The sequence below is a fragment of the Zingiber officinale genome, chromosome 9B, assembly GCF_018446385.1.
Source record: "Zingiber officinale cultivar Zhangliang chromosome 9B, Zo_v1.1, whole genome shotgun sequence".
NCBI lineage: Eukaryota > Viridiplantae > Streptophyta > Magnoliopsida > Zingiberales > Zingiberaceae > Zingiber > Zingiber officinale.
In genome coordinates this window covers 48,765,618-48,785,866 of record NC_056003.1, presented here as the reverse complement: position 1 = coordinate 48,785,866, position 20,249 = coordinate 48,765,618, and the positions used below count along the sequence as shown (strand labels likewise).

The window sequence follows — 20,249 nt, the reverse complement described above, 5'->3', positions numbered from 1 at the left end:
GATTTTTATAGTTATCATCTAATATGATGAAATTTAGTTGTTGTTAATCAAAATTATTATGAAATATAACTCAATTATATTAAAAGACAAATTATAACTCAGTGAAAATTATTCTAATTTAGTTAAAATCGATCTAATCTGGTATTAAATTCGTAAAATAAAAGGGAATAAAAATATATAGACATTGAAAAAAACTTTTAAAAAACATTAAAAATGATATGAATATATACTTAAATAATAAATAAATATCTCAATTTAGTGATATAAGATTATAATAAAAGAATTTTTTTAAAAAAATTAATAATCATAAAATATAATAAAATTTACTTAAAATATAAATAAAAATATAATAGGGGCTTATGTTGCATTGCACCGCAGACGTGTTGCAAACGAGTGGACAACGTCCACGTGATGTGGCCCCGCCCACTGAATCGCGCACTCCAGGCACAGACACCTGGGGTCTTGCACGACAGGACTCTATGACAGGCAATCAAACCCAATTACATATGAGAATCCATATAACCAACTAAAGACAAAAATGTTGTAATTATTATCATTGTAGAAGCATCAATAGCATTCAAAATGAAAATCCCATAAATCCATTTATTTTTTTCATTCCTCTTGACACATTCTCGTAATGTAAGCACAACAATAAGTCTTAAAGTAAGAACTTTCAGAAGCTAAAGAGTAAAACATCTATGCAATGCAAGTCAATGGCATGCCCAAGATTTGAGTTTCGATATCAAAAACTTGGCAAAAAAAAAAAAAAAGAGAGAACAAGAATACTACTTGTTCAAAAAGAAACGCCAGGAAATTAGCAAAATCCATGTGTTCCTGGGAGCAACAGCATACAGGGAAGTTCTAATAACAAGGAGAAAAATACAAAGGGCTTTTCCTTGGAGATCATGTCGGTGTGATCCCACCCATTGACAGCGATGATGGCGGTGGCAGCACGTATGCGATGAACAATGCTAATGCGATACAAAGTATCAGAATCTGGACAAAAAGGCAAAAAGAGTACTTGGCGACTTGTCTCTGCAGCCTCAAGGCCTCTTTTGTTATAGACAGGTCTTCCACTAACTCTTCAGCTTTTTTGCTGAGCACGACAATCTTGTTATTTAAATTCTTCTGTGTGAGCATAGCCTTTGATTGTTCTTCGGATTGGATGTTCTTCTCCTCACAGAGAGCAATGTGATCTTCTGTTAGGACTCTCCAACTTTCAGTAGTTCTTTTCATCATCAGATATTGGATTTCTGCCTCAATCTTCTTTTCAAGCAGGTTTTCGAAATCCACCTCCATTTCCTTCAACTTCTCTTGGAGGATCGAGAGCTCGGAGCTACTTACATCCTTGTTCGCAGCTTCAAGTTCGTTCAACTTTAATTCTTTGACCTTGGCATCAGCTATTGCTTCTCCTAATTTCCATTTCAGATGCTCTATCTTCTGATTTAGTTCAACAGAATTGCCTTCGATATTTGTGGGACTAACCCCTTCTATGTCTTCATATTGGCTATCATAATCATCAAACGTGTTGCCTTTCCTCAGTTCCTCAATTTTTTGGATTTCTGTGCAAATATCACAAAACAAATCATTTGGTGGGTGACAAGATTTGTTAGAAAAAAAGATAAAGTAATATTGCCGTATACATCAATAAAGGCATGAAATAATAAGACTTCGAAACAAGTATTTTTTTCTCGTGTGGCTAAGCCACAAAACAATTCATACAGTTCAGACTCAGAGAGAAGTGTGTGTGTTCTGAATTCTGATAAGAAAACATGTTGAAATCTGTAACTAGATGGATGATTGACATGCTGGAGCACAATCGCTGGTTATATTAAAGAAATTTACTTAATTAAGCAACAGAAGCATAAAAGTAGCCTTCCCACATCAAAATTACTATCGACACTGCAAAAGTGTAGTCCAAGGATCAAAGTTAATCAGGTACAGATAACTGAAATTGTTCAAGAGATGCTTGCATTTACATAAGTGCGTAGCATGATTGGATTCTTGTTTAATCACTATATGAGCATCTAGATATATATAGGAAAAAATAGGATGAGAAGAAACATTTTAAGCATTTAATTCTTAGGCAAACAATCAACTGCAAAGGAGAATGAACTTTGTTGTTTTACATATCAATAAGATGATACCTTACTCAGACTATGGAATTAATATCTTTCACAAGTGTAAATATTTCTAAAAAGTTTTACATGCAATACCAATTTCTATGTGTCTACTTGAAGTGCCAGTAATGGAGTGTCGATGTTTGACACAATTATAGAAATAGTACTTAAAGAGCCAAGTGTAAAAGAATAAAAGTGAATTAAATGAGACTTACGTAATAAAACATATAGCGATTGAATTATAAGTATGACTTTGTTAACAGTTGCATTTGCAAAGGCTGAAGCCCAACTATTCTAAGGTCAAGCTAAGTTTTTGAGGGATGCCGGCTCACATCTTAAAGATCAGAACAGAGATAAGCAAACATAAAATAAAATAAAATAAAATAAGCAGTACTGATCATAAGCGCAGAGTCGTATAAAAGGCATACCCTTTTCTAATGCTTCTTTTGTTGTTTGAAGAGAATCAATTGACTCAAGAAAAATGGGGTCAAGCTCTGGCCCTTGTTGGCCACTCGCATTTTTAGCATCATTCACCTCCCTGGACAAATCAGCATCCAAATATTCCCTTGATAGATCTCTGACTTGACTCAATCTAACTTCCTCATTTCGCCGAGAAGAAACACTATGCTCACCGTTGTTATTAATAGATTTCTCACTCTGCTTACTATTGCTAGCCACACTTCCTATGTGCACAAAAGCAGCATTAGAACTTCTCAAGTCAGATTCAATGCTGGAATAGGAATTCTCCATCTCAATTTTAACTGGATTTTCTTTAAGCTTCCTATTCCCATCAGATCTGCCTGCTTTGGCTCGTTGTCCTCGTTGGGGCACAACATGCCCTGATCCCTTTCCACCAATAGCCTTTGCCCTGCTTCTATCTTTCCCAAAACCAATTGTTTCATACCTGAACTTCGGGGCACTTGCTGCTGTTGATGATTTACTACTTTGGTCATCGCTATTCTCAGAGTCTATTCCAATACTGAAACTAGAAGCTGCGACTAATAAGCCAAATTCTGGATCTAATGTGGTTGGGGTCATTGGAAGGGGCGTGCCGCCTATGTTCATGGACACCAATGAGGCAACTGAATCTTCATCCTCATTCTGGTTATCATTCTTCTGCCTGTTGTCATTTGCTTCTGATGGATCAGTGACCAGAAACCTCCGTTTGTGAATCTGAGCAGAATCAGCGGTGCTGACCACATCATTGCTCAAATCCCTCCTAATTCTCCTCCATTTCCTCAGACCATAGCCCTTAGAAGGTGCCGACTTTGACCCCGGTACAGGGTCTTCTTCAACAGAAGGAGATCCCATCTGATTAGAGGGCGATTTGGCCGAAAGTTCTCTCCCTACGGCATTACCATTTTCCTTCACATCCACCAGCGCTTCAGCTGAACAAACATTCCTCTCCTCCTGACCTAGATCTCCAACACCTGAACAACCAACATGAGAAACTTCCTCAAGGTCCAATACTCCATTGTATTTAATTTCGATTTCGCCCAAAGGAGGTACCTCTTCTGCGTTTTCATTTTCCTTCTCTCCCCGCAGGCCAGTACTCAAATCTTCCCCCGAATTCATACCGAGACAAGAACCTCAACCCGCAACCACAACCGCGGCAAGGATAACTCACCAAGAGGAGTTTCAATAAGACGCCCAAATCTCCCCTCAGTACGAAGAGGGCGGGCAATTCCGCTGAAACAAAAACTCGAACTGCAAGAAGAAGTACAACATCGACTGAGCGGAAAAATTAAACCTTTGCGAGAGCTGCCGAATCGAAACTACTAGGGTTGCAAGATGATTGATCAGGCGAGTGGGATCGGGAGGAGGAGGAACAAAAAAAAAAGGGGCCAAGGCCTCGAGATCCGTGGCCGCTGCAGCTTGCTGCCGCCGCTGCCGCTGCCGCTGCCGCCGCCTACGACATGAAAAGGGGATGAAATTAGGGCTAATACGACCGGAATACTTTTCTAAAGATTGGTTTGCTTAAATCTGAAGGAAACAGATCAATACGGGTGCGGACCGGGACCACCGTTTTGGATCCCATCGTGGATAATTAATTTTAATCAAATTTTTTATTTTAGTTTGTGCTATGCATTTACAGAGTTTTTTACCGACCATGTACGTAAATTTTAAAAATTATTAAATCACATACACTTTTAAAATTATTAAATCATATATTTATTTTAAATTTATTCTTATCAATCAATTGATATTTTAAATAAGTCGAATCATTTAGCTGTGTATCAAAATATGGAAGTTTTAATCAAATAAGTCAACTGATTTATTTTTTTTTATCAAAATTAATTTTAGATAAAATTGATTGATAGACTAAACAACCTCATATTAACATAAAATTAATTTTATCTAAAACTGATTTATTTATCAAATGACCTGGATTGATATAAAATTAGTTACTACGTGTTCCTCTACCTCTCCTGATTAAGTTCACGCCCTCGAAATCAATTTGAATCAATATATTGAGCATTGATTTTATGAACATAAGTATGTTTGAAAATTTTAATTCGTGTTTAAAAAATCTGGCTGATGGACCAAACGACTTCGGATTGACATGAAACTAGTTCCTATGTGTTCAGCTAATTTTCTTGATTATATCAATGTCCTAAGATTTCAATTTGACCCAATATATCGAAAGCAATAATTTTTTGAATATGAATTAAAATTTTTAAATATATTTGTGTTTAAAAAATTATTGCTCTCAATATATTTGGTCAAGTTAAAGTTTGAAGACATGGATATAATCAGGAGAGATAGACAAACACATAGGAACTAATTTATGTCAGTCCGAGGTCATTTGATCTATCAGCCGATTTTATCCAAAATCGGCTGATGGATAAAATGACATCGGATTGACATGAAATAAGTTCCTATATGTTCGTCTATCTCTCTTGATTATATCCATACCTTTAAATTTTAATATGACCCAATATATTGAGAACAATAATATTTTAAATATGAATATAATTGAAAATTTTAATTCTTGTTTAAAAAATCATTGCTCTGAGTACATTGGTCAAATTTAAGTTTGAGGGCATTGATATAATTATGAGAGATAGACGAACATATAGAACTAGTTCATGTTAATCCGAGATCGTTTGATCCATTAGTCGATTTTTCCCAAAATCGATTGATGGACGCCCAAAATTCGCTGATGGATCAAAAGATCTCGGATTGATATGAAATTAGTTCCTATATGTTCGTCTATCTCTCCTAATTATATTTATGTCATCAAATATAAATTTGACTCAATATATTAAGTGCAATATTTTTTAAACGTAAAAATATTTGAAAAATTTAATTCGTGTTTAAAAAATCTGGTTGATGGACTAAACAACCTCGAATTGACATTAAACTGGATCCTACAAGTTTATCTAAGTCTCCTAATTATATTCATATCCTCAAACATTAATTTGATGCAATATATTGAGAGCAATAATTTTTTCAACAAGAATTTAAAATTTTCAAACATATTCATGTTCAAAAAATTATTACTATCAATATATTGGGTCAAATTGAAGTTTGAGAGTATGAGTATAATCAGGAAAGATAAATGAACATATAGAAACTTGTTTCTGTTGGGACTTTCGAGCCCAAAAACCGCTTTTTGCGTTGCGGAAACCTCGAAGTCTTGCCACGAATCCGTGCGAAGATATATAAAAATAAATCATGTATAAGTTTCTAACCTAGATCTACCTTAGATCTACATGAATAAGAAGCATTACCCTTGTTGCGAAGCCCTTCGCCTATCCCGCTCGTCCAAAAGGTTGCCGGATCTCGAGAGTGTCAAGCGTACACTCCTCTATACGTATCCACACAGACAATAGGTGGAGAAGAACCACTTAGAGTGTGTTAGCACTCTTGGGTGGCTCGGCAATGGAGGAGAGGGAGAGAGAGCTAGAAGAGAGGAAGAATAATGATGATATGTTCATAATGAAAAATAAGAGTAAAATGACTTAAGTATTTTCATCTAATGAAAATACTTAATGCTCATTAACTCCATTAATGAGCCTCATTAATGAGTCTTAATGAGTATTTAATGAATATTTATTCTTCATTAAATGACCATTTTGAAACTCCTCTTCTCTTCATAATTTGAATCGAAATTTGAATCTAATATTCAAATTGAATTCATAATTCAATGAATGTCACAATTTATCATTGAATTCAAAATTCAATGAATATCATCATTAAGTCTCACTTGAGTCTAACTCAAGTCTAGCCTCACTTGAGTCTAACTCAAGTCTAACTTAATCGAGTCTTACTCAATTAATCTAATTTGGATTACACTTAATCCAATTTGGTTCATCATATGAACCTAATCCTCTTGGTTCATCATATGAACATAATCTACATCTAATTGCCCTTTGTGTGTGACCCTATAGGTTCTTGTAACGTTGGCAATGCTCCTAAACCCATTTAGAAACATAAGTAATAAGCGGTATCTAGCAACACATCATTACTACCTAAGTTACAAGAATGTTGAGATCCAACATCACCATTGTGACTACTAATTGTGACTCTCACAATATGTGACAATGTCCTTCTATCCTTGACATCTTGATTGATCAATTGAGGCATATACCGTGTCATCCTCTAATCAATCTATATCTTGAACCCCAAGTAGACTCACTCTAATCAAATGAGCTCAATATCTCATATTGACTCATTTGGACATGACCATGCACTTAGTGGTCTGACTCTATCAAGAATCATAATGTCACTCCCGTCATATAGGAGGGATAGATCCCATCTACATCACTCACATCCCTCCACATAATTTGTTACATACCCAGTAATCGCCTTTATAGTCCACCCAGTTACGGGTGACTTTTGACAAAGCCAAAGTATGCAACTCCTTATGTAGGGAACCATGGTGACTTCAGGTCCAAGGACTGATAGTCATACTAATAGTCACATGAGAAAGTATATGACACTCATATAACGATCCATGATACTTTCTCATGGCGGGTCATTCAGTATACATTCTCGAATGCATACCCATGTGTCAACTTGATATCTCTATATCCATGACTTGTGAGATCAAGTCATCGAGTTGACCTACATGCTAGTCTTATCGCATTAACATTGTCCCTGAATGTTAATACTTGACTATGAATGATTAAGAGTAGTGCTCTCTATATCATCTCACTATCAATTCAACCAATTGATTGATATAGATAAGAACCTTCTACTCAAGAACGCTATTATACTTAGTTATTTGACACCAATACAAGTAATTATAATAATCATAAAGAAATGCCTTTATTAATATATAGGAATATGATACATCGAGTCCATACAACAATCATCATATAATTGGCTCTAGGGCTTTAACTAACAATCTCCCACTAGCACTAGTGCCAATCAGTGTAGGCTCTAAGGCCCAATGACCTAGTGTGACCATCATGCTTTCTCTGTGCCAAAGCCTTGGTCAAGGGATCATCGACATTAGCCTCTGTGGGTACTCTGCAAATCTTCACATCTCCTCTATCGATGACCTCTTGAATGAGATGGAAGCGCCGTAGTATGTGTTTGGTCCGCTGGTGTGAGCGAGGTTCCTTAGCCTGTGCAATTGCTCCATTGTTGTCACAATAGAGCTCTATATGATCGGCTATGCTAGGAACCACCCCAAGCTCAGTAATGAACTTGCGAATCCAAACTGCCTCCTTTACTACTTCTGATGCAGCAATATACTCGGCCTCTATTGTAGAATCAGCAATTGTGTCTTGTTTCGAACTCTTCCAGCTCACAACACCACCATTCAAGCAAAACACGAACCCAGACTACGATCTATAATCATCCTGGTCAGTTTGGAAGCTGACATCACTGTAACCCTTTACAGTTAGCTCGTCATCGCCTCCAAATATCAAGAAATATTCTTTAGTCCTTCTTAAGTACTTAAGAATATTCTTGACTGCTATCTAGTGACGCTCACCTGGATCTGACTGGTATCTGCTCGTCATGCTCAAAGCATATGAAATATTAGGACGAGTACATAGCATGGCGTATATGATAGATCCTATGGCTGAAGCATAAGAGATCTTATCCATGCGGTCTCTCTCCTCTCTAGAAGAGGGACTTTGAGTCGTCGAAAGACTCACACCATGTGACATCGGCAGAAATCCTTTCTTGGAATTTTGCATGACAAACCGTAGTAATACCTTGCCAATATATGTACTTTGACTTAGGCCAAGCAATCTCTTAGATCTATCTCTATAGATCTTTATGCCTAGAATACAGGCTGCTTCACCTAAGTCCTTCATTGAGAAATAATTCCCAAGCCAAGTCTTTATAGACTGCAGCAAAGGGATGTCATTTCCAATGAATAGTATGTCATCCACAAACAATACAAGGAAGATAACTATGTTCCCAACAATATTCTTGTAGACACAGGGTTCATCTTCATTCTTGATGAAGCCAAACTGTTTGATCACATCATCGAATCGAAGATTCCAGCTCCGAGAAGCTTGCTTTAGTCCATAAATGGACTTATGCAGCTTGCATACTCTACCAGTATGCAGTGGATCTACAAAACCCTCAGGTTGTGTCATGTACACATCCTCGAGCAAGTTTCCATTCAAAAACACGATTTTGACATCTATCTGCCAGATCTCATAATCGTGGTATGCTGCAATAGCAAGCATGATCCGAATGGACTTAAACATCGCTACTGGAGAAAAGGTTTCATCATAGTCAATACCATGAATTTGCTTGAAACCTTTAGCTACCAAGCGACCCTTATAAGTAATAAGTCCATCCATGTCAGTCTTTCTCTTAAAGACCCACTTACACCCAATGGGTTTGACGCCTTCAGGTGGATCAACCAAAGTCCATACTTGGTTGGTGTGCATGGATTCCATCTCGGATCTCATGGCCTCTAGCCATGACTCAAAATCTGGTCTCATCCCAGCTTCCTGATAGGAGGTAAGCTCATTCTCAACGAGCATAACGTCATCATGGTTAGACAAGAGAAATGAGTATCTCACAGGTTGACGATGTACCCTATCAGACCTGTGAAGAGGTAGGTCTACTTGAACTGGTTGTTGTTCCTCAACTCCTTGTGGAACAATCTCATCATCCACAACAATTTGTGGTTCCAGTTCAACTTCCATCAAGGCTTCAGTGCTATGGTCCATATCTTGAACTTCTTCAAGATTGAACGTACTCCCACTAATTTTTCTACAAACAAAGTCCCTTTCTAGAAATACTCCAGTCTTAGCCATAAACACTTTGTGTTGACTGAGAATGTAGAAGTAATATCCTTTCATTTCCTTGGGATATCATATAAAATAGCACTTATCAGATTTGGGTCCCAGTTTGTCCGAGACTTGACGTCGAACGTCAGCCTCACAACCCCAAATCCTCATAAAAGACACCTGGGCATCTCTCCCAGTCCATATCTTATATGGTGTCTTTATCACAACCTTGGATGGAACACGGTTAAGTGTGAAGGCTGCTGTGTCTAGAGCATATCCCTAAAAGGATATAGGAAGATCTGTGTGACTCATCATAGATCGTACCATATCTAATAGGGTACGATTCCTCCTTTCGGATACACCATTCCACTGTGGTGTTCCAGGAGGAGTGAGTTGGGATAGAATCTCACACTCAGCTAGATAGTCACAAAACTCATGGCTAAGGTATTCACCACCTCGATCTGATCGAAGTATTTTAATACACTTGCCTAGCTGGTTTTATACTTCATTCTTGAATTCTTTGAACTTTTCAAATGATTGTAATTTATGTGTCATGAGATACACATAACCATATCTACTGAAGTCATCAGTAAATGTAATGAAGTACCTATAACCACCTCTGGCAGCGACATTGAAAGGGCCACATACATCACTATGTATAAGTCCTAACAAGTCAGTCGCTCTTTCGCTGTGTCCATTAAAGGGAGTCTTGGTCATCTTGCCCAGTAGGCATGACTCGCATGTCTCATATGATTCGAAATCAAATGAGTCCAGCAAACCATCTTTATGGAGCTGAGATAAGCGATTCTCATTTATATGACCTAAGCGACAATGCCAGAGATAGGTTTAGTTCATTTCATTTGACTTGAACTTTTTGGTACTTATGTTATAGATGAGGTTCTCTAAGTTTAGAATGTAGAGTTCGTTCATCAGAGGTGCACTACAGTAGAACATATCTTTTAAATAAATAGAACAACATTTGTTCTTTATTACAAAAGAAAAACCTTTCTTGTCCAAACAAGAGACTAAAATGATGCTCTTTGTAAAAGCAGGCACATAACAACTTTCATCTAATTCTAGTACAAGCCCAGAGGGCAGAAATAGATAGTAAGTTCCTACAGCAACAACAACAACTCGTGCTCCATTACCTACTCGTAGGTCCACCTCGCCCTTCGTCAATGCCCTGCTATTTCTCTGCGCCTGCACATTAGTACAAATGTGAGAAGCACATCCGGTATCCAATACCCATGATGCAGAAATAGATAGATTGACTTCTATAACATATATACCTGAAGTAGAAGTTTCACTTCTCTTCTTCTTAAGATCTTCCAGATATATTTTGCAGTTCCTCTTCCAGTGCCCGGTCTGACCACAGTAGAAGCAGGTAGCATCCTTGGCAACCCCTCCTTTAGGTTTAAGTGCCTTGCCTTTGCCCTTGGCTTGGGACTTTCCCTTACTTTTAGGCTTGCCCTTGCCTTTATGCTTTTGCACCATCAAAATGGAGTTGGGTTTTACCTTCTTAAGGTTGAGCTCAGCATTGCAACATACTTAGCAGCTCAGGCAGTGGCTTGTCAATTTCATTCATGTTATAATTCATGACAAAATGACTATAGCTCTCTGGCAAGGATTGCAAGATCAAGTCTGTGGCCAGCTCTTGGCCAAGTGGGAATCACAACCTCTGTAGGTTCTCTATGTACCCAATCATCTTGAGCACATATGGACCTACGGGAGTCCCATCTTGCATCTTACACTGAAACAATGCCTTGGAGATCTCAAATCTCTCGTGCCTCGCTTGTCCTTGATATAGTTGACGAAGATGTTCAACCATATCATAAGCAGTCATCAACTCATGTTGCTTCTGAAGCTCAGAGTTTATGGTCGCGAGCATGAGGCATGACACATCTAATGTGTCATCTTGATGCTTCTTATAAGCATCTCGGTCAGCTCGCGTGGCAGTGGCAAGAGGTGCCCCCGGAATGGGCTGCTCCAGGACGTACAGTTTTTTTTCTTGTGTGAGAACGATTCTCAGATTCCTGTACTAGTCCAAGAAATTATCTCCATTGAGCTTGTCCTTGTCAAGGACAAAACGAGGGAGAAGGTGTTCATGTTTGTCAACATGGAAATCTACAACAAAAATAATGCAGAAAGTAAATATCATATTCCTTTAATCATTTAATTAGACCTTTAACTAAATGATGCTCCCACTGAATTATAGAGCTTTTGTAGAATCAAGTCATGGATGTGGTCAAACCACACTACTAGATTCTAACCAATTAGCTATAATTTTCGTGGGACAAGATCCACATCATACTATGACTTGAGTTAGCTTTGGCTAAAACACCCAAGACTTAATATGATCGGTAGATAACTAATTATCAATTACATCTCTATGCAACTCTTGTTTATAGGATCAAAAATCTCATTTATATTAAAACTTGAGTTAACTTTGGCTAAATTGCCCAAGATTTAGTATAAATGTGATTTTTATCCTATCGTCCAACTGTTGGAAAATGCCATTAGTTTTACTCAATCCAATTGAGTTAACTAGTTATGCTCAATCTAATTAAGTTTGTACTCACCCAAGCTTTGATAGGCGGGACCAAGTTTGTCCCTCCGCACCCTACCAAGATAATATACGTTGCTCTGCTTTGGTAGATTCAACAACAACAAATGATCGAGGTAGTGATGGGTATCAAAACTTGGTAGGCATATCGAGTTGACTTGATTAAGATCTAATCTAATCGTGGATTCGTATCTTATACGTATCAAGGCACTAATTATCCTACATTATTATGCATCACATACACAAGCAATGATAGATAACTAATTATTTTGTGATGAGGTCATGACCCTACTACGATCTTTTCAAGCCAATGAAAATATCGGATGGTCAACCTAGGGTCAACGACTTCTTCAAGCGCCTCCCTTTGACCGCTATGTGTTGAAATCACCCTCCTCGTAACTCCTTCTTGAGTGGATCTTCCACCGCTTCATTTTTGTATATTACAAATTTGAAACTCGAGTTACATTCGAGTCTAAATTCTATTTACTACAAGAATATAAAAGAGAAGGTACGACACACAGGTCGCATATCAATACAACACGCACAACACAAAAATGGCGCGCAGGCCATATTATGAATTACAACACATTTTAACCAATCATATTGGGGTTTTGTGCCATGACCATCACAAAATCACACATAATTCTAAATTATGTATTTTATATAAATTTCTATAATTTTACTACTGATTTTATCGATTTTATGAGTCACAACTTCCCGGCGGTCCCGTTTAGCGGTTTTCGGGCACGATCGTGGGACAATGCCCCTTGCGGGGTTAGGGGTAGCGCCCCTTCTCGTAATGAATACCGCAAGTGTCCCATCTTGATCTAACAGCGCCTTAAGCCGCTGTCCCAAAACGATTTGGGCGAGACCTTGCCATTTCGGAAGATTTTTCTCGGTAGTCGAAGCCTACAAGTGTCCAAGCACTTGTTGCTTCGCTTCTACGAGAAAAATACTCAAAAAATCTATAAAAATAGCAAACTTATAGATCTGAAATATTTTCATAAAAATAAAATACAAACTTGTACATGCTTCACACGTGACTCTGATACCACTGTTGGGACTTTTGAGCCGCAAAAATCGCTTTTTGCGTTGCGGAAACCTCGAAGTCTTGCCACGGATCTGTGCGAAGATATATAAAAATAAATCATGTACAAGTTTCTAACCTAGATCTACCTTAGATCTACATGAATAAGAAGCGTTACCCTTGTTGTGAAGCCCTTCGCTTATCCCGCTCGTCCAAAAGGTTGCCGGATCTCGAGAGTGTCAAGCGTACACTCCTCTATACGTATCTACACGGACAATAGGTGGAGAAGAATCACTTAGAGTGTGCTAGCACTCTTGGGTGGCTCGACAATGGAGGAGAGGGAGAGAGAGCTAGAAGAGAGGAAGAATAATGATGATCCGTTCATAATGAAAAATAAGAGTAAAATGGCTTAAGTATTTTCATCTAATGAAAATACTTAATGCTCATTAACTCCATTAATGAGCCTCATTAATGAGTCTTAATGAGTATTTAATGAATATTCATTCTTCATTAAATGACCATTTTGAAATTGCTCTTCTCTTCATAATTTGAATCGAAATTTGAATCTAATATTCAAATTGAATTCATAATTCAATGAATGTCACCATTTATCATTGAATTCAAAATTCAATGAATATCATCATTAAGTCTCACTTGAGTCTAACTCAAGTCTAGCCTCACTTGAGTCTAACTCAAGTCTAACTTAATCGAGTCTTACTCAATTAATCTAATTTGGATTACACTTAATCCAATTTGGTTCATCATATGAACCTAATCCTCTTGGTTCATCATATGAACATAATCTACATCTAATTGCCCTTTGTGTGTGACCCTATAGGTTCTTGTAACGTTGGCAATGCTCCTAAACTTATTTAGAAACATAAGTAATGAGCGGTATCTAGCAACACACCATTACTACCTAAGTTACAAGAATGTTGAGATCCAACATCACCATTGTGACTACTAATTGTGACTCTCACAATATGTGACAATGTCCTTCTATCATTGACATCTAGATTGATCAATTGAGGCATAGACCATGTCATCCTCTAATCAATCTATATCTTGAACCCCAAGTAGACTCACTCTAATCAAATGAGCTCAATATCTCATATTGACTCATTTGGGCATGACCATGCACTTAGTGGTCTCACTCTATCAAGAATCATGATGTCACTCCCGTCATATAGGAGGGATAGATCTCATCTACATCACTCACATCCCTCCGCATAATTTGTTACATACCCAGTAATCACCTTTATAGTCCACCCAGTTACGGGTGATGTTTGACGAAGCCAAAGTATGCAACTCTTTATGTAGGGAACCATGGCGACTTCAGGTCCAAGGACTGATAGTCATACTAATAGTCACATGAGAAAGTATATGACACTTATATAACGATCCATGATACTTTCTCATGACAGGTCATTCAGTATACATTCTCTAATGCATACCCATGTGTCAACTTGATATCTCTATATCCATGACTTGTGAGATCAAGTCATCGAGTTGACCTACATGCTAGTCTCATCGCATTAACATTGCCCCTGAATGTTAATACTTGACTAGGAATGATTAAGAGTAGTGTTCTCTATATCATCTCACTATCAATTCAACCAATTGATTGATATAGATAAGAACCTTCTACTCAAGGACGCTATTATACTTAGTTATTTGACAACAATATAAGTAAGTATAATAACCATAAAGAATGTCTTTATTAATATATAGGAATATGATACATCGAGTCCATACAACAATCATCACATGATTGGCTCTAGGGCTTTAACTAACAGTTTTATGTCAATCCGAGGTTATTTTGTTCATCAGTTGATTTTGGACAAAATCAGTTGATGGATCAAATGACCTTAGATTGACATGAAACTAGAACCTATATGTTTGGATAGTTCTCCTAATTATATTCATCCTCTCAAACTTTAATTTGACCTAATATATTGGGAGCAATAATTTTGTGAACATAACTATATTTGAAAATTTTATTCAAAAAATTATTGCTCTGGACAAATTGAAGTTTGAGGACATGGATATAATCAAAAAAACTTGCCAAACACGGATCTAGTTTTATGTCGATCCAAGGTTATTTAGTCAATCAGTCAATTTTAGACAAAATCTACTGATATACCAAATGTCAAATTGACGTTTAAGGTCATGGATATAATCAGGAGAGATACACGAACACATAAGAACTAGTTTCATATCAATCTAAGGTTATTTGGTCTAACAACCGATTTTATCTAAAATCGATTTTGATAAAAAAAAATAAATCAGTCGACTGATTTGATTAAAATTCTGACATTTCGACACAAAGACAAATCGATTCGACTGCTCTAAAACATCACTCGACTGATAAGGGTAAAATCAAAAAATAGGTACGCGATTTAGTAGTTTTGAAACTACTCTACGTGATTTAGTAATTTTGAAAAGTTACCTACATGGTTCGATAAAAAGCTATTCAAATTATGCCACTTAATTTTGAATATGATCGATTCAATCTTATAAAAATTTTTATCTATCATCTGAATAAATTGAGAAACATTCAAATTTGATAGTTCATCATCTCAATATTCATCAATCGTCCATTATCCCCCCGGGTAGTATGGTGGTTGAGACATGAGGTATTATGACATTAGGTATTGGGGTTGAAACTCGATGTGTGCGAGCATGCTTTCCCTATACCTTGGCCACTATACTAATAACTAATAATCACTCATGATTTACCTCATTTATATGAGACAAACAAATCACCTTTTGTCACATTAAATCATAAAGATATTTTCTTTAATTTACCAATTAAATAAATAAATAAATAAATATATATATATATATATATATATATATATATATATATATATATATATATATATATATATATATACTTCCCCGCAGGAGGTCGGCGCCACGTGGAAGGTCAAAGTCAATGTGGTCAACGCCCCCAGGCTAGCGTTCGACCGAGTGACCCCATCAGCCGATCGGACTAAGGAATGGTCGGTCCGACGTTATCACAGCTCGGTCTTGTGCCGAGCTTCCGACACTCAAAGACCTTAGTATCACCAAAGCAGGCGCCAACTGACAGGTTATGTGCCGAGCGGCTGGGCATGTGCCAGGCGGACATCCGGATCGGCCAAAGATCAAATCACAGCCAGTGAAGCGGAAACACGACCCAGCAAGCCTAGACAGTGGAAGTAGCTGAGCGGCCACCCTGCTCGGCCCAAACAATGGAAGTAGCCAAGCGGTCATTAGCTCGACCCACTAGTAGACAAAAGCAGGATCGACTGATATCCTCCTCAAGACTCGTGTCACCGACTGACAACATGGTCGGCGGCATGATTAGGCAGAGATCAGACAGAGAATCGTACGACGGAAGCTTCCACTGTCTTGTTAGAATATGCTCGGGTCATTGAGGTATGGCGCCAGAGGTACTTTTTCTGGCATGTCCTTTCAAGGAAGGCTTTGAGAAGCGTGCACGCATCGAGAAGCATGCACGCGCTCTCATGGGTGTCGGTTAGTCCTAGGAAAACGTACCAGTTCCACTATACAAAATTTTTTGTACAAGTGTCGAACTTTTCCTTAAATAACCTATTGTGTTCTTTAGAAGTTAAATTAGGAATCCCAGACGGAACTTAACATCATTGATTCCAAATTTAACTTATATGTTCTTAATGGTTTAGATTTAAATCGCAAGCGGAACTTAACACTATTGATTCAAATCTACTTAAGTTATTAATTCCATTAAATATTAATTTCCAAAATTGGCTTCCAGGACTGCATGGCGAGGCACATGGTATTCTTGGATATGGGAGCAACCACCACCGCCTAGTCAAAGCCTTTTAAGGAAAGCTAATATTTAATTTCCTTAAATAACTCTAGGTTAACCAAAAAGAACAATCGAATCACAAATTCAAAAAAAGAAGAAAACACAAACTCGAAAAATAAATTCGATAAACTAGATCTAATTGCCTCTTGTATTTAGAATTCTAACAAAGAAAATAACTAGTATGATGCGGAAGAAAATTACTAGTTATACCTTCTCTTTGTAAGCTAATGACCTCAAGATCTTCTGCCGTATTCCTCGCCTCGCCTTGGACGTCGTGTGAGCGACGATCCTCCAAGATGAACACCACCCAAAAGCTTCTTCCTCTTCTTCTAAAATCCGGCCACCACCACCACCAAGGAGAATAGAGAAAAAGGGAAAAGAGAAGGGAGAGAGGGGCCGACCACCAAGAGATCACTAAGCAAAAGAATAAGAGTTGTTTCTCATGAAGCTCTCTCACCCCTTCTTTTATATTACTTGGCCAAGGCAAATAAGGAAAAACTTTTTACAAAAAATAAAATCATCCTAGAGTTTTTCCTTTTCCCTTTTTATTTTTCCTTTTCTTTCCTCTTGATTGAATCAATCACCAATTTTGATTTTGTGATGATTTTATTTTATGATGGCCGACCACTTGCTTGGGCACCAAGCAAGGTGGCCGACCACCTCATCAAGAGGAATAATGAAATATATTTTTTTAAAAATTTTACAAGAAGAAATCCTCTTATAAAATTTACAAGCTCTCTTTCCTAAAGTAGGAGTTAAAAAAGGAAAGTTCTAAAAATTAAAACCATGTTTTAAAATTTAAAACTTCTCTTATAAAATTTCCTTTTTTAACATGATGATAGAAAATTTTAACTTTAAAACTTATCTTCCTTTTTTTTCTTAAACCATGATGATGGTTAAAAAAAAGGAAAGTTTTAAAACTTTTAAAACTCTCTATTAAAACATGTAACCTAATTCAAATAACAAGGAAAGTTTAAAAATTAAAATATCTCTTTTTAAACTTATAGTTTTCTACAAAGAGAAAATTTTAAAAATTCAAAACAACCCTCCCTTTTTGATTTATTGTGGTCGGCTCCTTCATGCTTGGTCACCGAGCAAAGGGCCGACCCCTATAGAAGAGGATGTGGTTGACCCTTGCTTGGTCACCAAGCATTGGACTGGCCCACTTCTTGGACACCAAGAAGAGCCTTACATTTGGATGGACTTGAGGCTATAATGAGGCTACGACAGGTACCTAGAGGAGAAATTGGTTTTGGCCTTCCGATGAGCTTGAGTATCCCGTGTTCGCCCCGAACACACAACTCAAGTTCATCGATAATAACTCATTCCACTAGAGAGTTATTATCGCACTACCGCACCAATCTCAAATTACATTATGGGCTCCTTCTTATTATGAGTGTGTTAATCTCCCTGTGTTTAAGATTACGAATGTCCACTAATTAAGTAAGTTACTGACAACTCACTTAATTAATATCTAGCTCCAAGAGTAGTACCACTCAACTTCATTGTCATGTTGGACTAAGTCCACCTGCAGGGTTTAACATGGCAATCCTTATGGGATCCTCTTGGGGACATTCTCAACCTAGATAACTAGGACACAGATTTCTTCTATAATCAACAATACACACTATAAGTAATATCATTTCCCAACTTATTGGGCATATTGATTTATCGAGCTAAACCTCACCCTTTGATAAGTCAAAGAAATAAATATTAAATATATGTGTTTGTTATTATATTAGGATTAAGAGCACACACTTCCATAATAACTAAGGTTTAGTTCTTTTACTAAGTCAGTACAAAAAGAACTTACCGAAATGGTCTTACTCAATACACTTAAAGTGTATCAGTGTAATTTATTAGTCAAGATAAACTAATACTTAATTACACTACGACTATTCTGATGGTTTGTTCCTTTCCATCTTAGTCGTGAGCAACTGTTTATAATTTATAGAGAACCGACAACATGATCTTCTGAGTGTGACACCACACTCCATGTTATCTACTATATAAATTAATTAAATAATTAAATTTAATAAATAAATGCACATATTGACCAATGTGATTCTTTTATTTCAAAAATAAATGTTTACAAATGCTAGGCTTTTAGTATACACTCCAACAATCTCCCACTTATACTAAAAGACTAAGCTGTCATATCTGTTGCCATACATCTGATTTCCATCCCCTCCACATGCCGATCAAAAGCTTTCGCCGAAAGGGCCTTAGTGAAAGGATCTGCCAGGTTATCTGCTGATGCAATCTTGGCGACGACAACTTCTCCTCGCTTGACGATGTCTCGTATCAGGTGGTACTTGCACTCTATATGTTTACTTGCCTTAAGGGCTTGTGGTTCCTTCGAGTTTGCAACTGCACCGCTATTATCACAATAAATTGTGATGATCTTGGGTAAACCAGGAATCACATCTAAGTCCATTAGAAAGTTCCTGAGCCACACAGCTTCTTTGGCTGCCTCAGAAGCTGCCACATACTCAGCTTCCATGGTTGAGTCGAGACGCATTTCTGCTTAACACTCCTCCATGCAATGACTCCACCTCCTAGAGTAAACACATAGCTTGATGTAGACTTACTATTGTCCCTATCTGATTGGAAGTCCGAATCCGTGTAACTCATAGGGAGCAAATCATCTGCCTGGTAAACTAGCATATAGTCTCTAGTCCTTCTCAGGTACTTTAATATATGCTTTACCGCAGTCCAATGTCCTTGTCCAAGGTTACTTTGATATCTGCTAACCATGCCCACGGCAAAACAGATATCAGGTCTCGTATACAACATTGCATACATAAGGCTTCCTACAGCCGAGGCATAAGGAACTTCCTTCATGTCCTCTATCTCCTTTGATATCTTCGGAGACATCTCTTTAGATAAAGCTACTCCATGCTTAAAAGGTAACAAACCTTTCTTGGAGTTTTGCATACTAAAACGAGCAAGGATCGTATGTCACGCCCCAGAGGAGTCCCTGCCCGAAGAAATTTCGGCAGCATCTCCCCTGCATACCTCAGCCACAGGCGGCTGGAATGATAACAATAAATAAAAACAATCACCACGCAGTTTATATAGATATTCAACCTCTGGCTGTCACAACCACGCAGTTAATAATAGTAATCACAAACAATAGTACTCTGACTCGAAATCCACCCTACTCAACTACACTCGTAAAGCTCAAATCCGACGAACTCACCTCTTCAGCCTTCCAGGCAGGCATGTAGTAGAATAAATCCAAATCCAAATCCATCGACATAATAAAATTCATACATGTCCATAAGTAAAATAATCCAAAACATAACAAGATCAAAACAGTCTAGAACAGAAAAGAAAACCAAAAGAAAACCAATCATATCCTCGAGGTCTTCAGGGACCAGCAACTGGAACTCTCTCCTGACAGCATCAACCTGAAAATATCAACAATGGAGGTGGGGTGAGTCCAACACTCAGCAGGTACAATTGATATACAAAGTAGGAAAAAAACACCTAG

General features: G+C 37.5%; 1 protein-coding gene across 2 annotated transcripts; it reads right to left on the bottom strand.

The window, feature by feature from the left end:
- Positions 1–697: 697 nt before the first annotated feature.
- LOC122023585 (WPP domain-interacting protein 1-like) lies at positions 698–4,074 on the bottom strand. Of its 2 annotated transcripts, XM_042581765.1 has the most exons (3): positions 3,630–4,074; positions 2,549–3,550; positions 698–1,562 (listed from the first exon to the last, which is right to left on the bottom strand). In XM_042581765.1, the coding sequence occupies exons 2-3, from the start codon at positions 3,429–3,431 to the stop codon at positions 904–906; spliced, it is 1,542 nt and encodes a 513-aa protein (XP_042437699.1). In that variant the 5' UTR covers positions 3,432–3,550; positions 3,630–4,074; the 3' UTR covers positions 698–903. The 2 variants fall into 2 exon arrangements, with proteins under 2 accessions (XP_042437699.1, XP_042437698.1); XM_042581764.1 differs by having other exon boundaries at positions 2,549–4,074.
- Between the last annotated feature and the right edge of the window lie 16,175 nt (positions 4,075–20,249).

Excerpts from the sequence above, each read along its gene's own strand:
- LOC122023585 (XM_042581764.1), bottom strand. The coding sequence starts at position 3,695 with ATGAATTCGGGGGAAGATTTGAGTACTGGCCTGCGGGGAGAGAAGGAA. Across the intron at positions 1,563-2,548 it reads AAAAGAAGCATTAGAAAAGG|AAATCCAAAAAATTGAGGAA; the intron begins GTATGCCTTTTA and ends ATATTTGCACAG.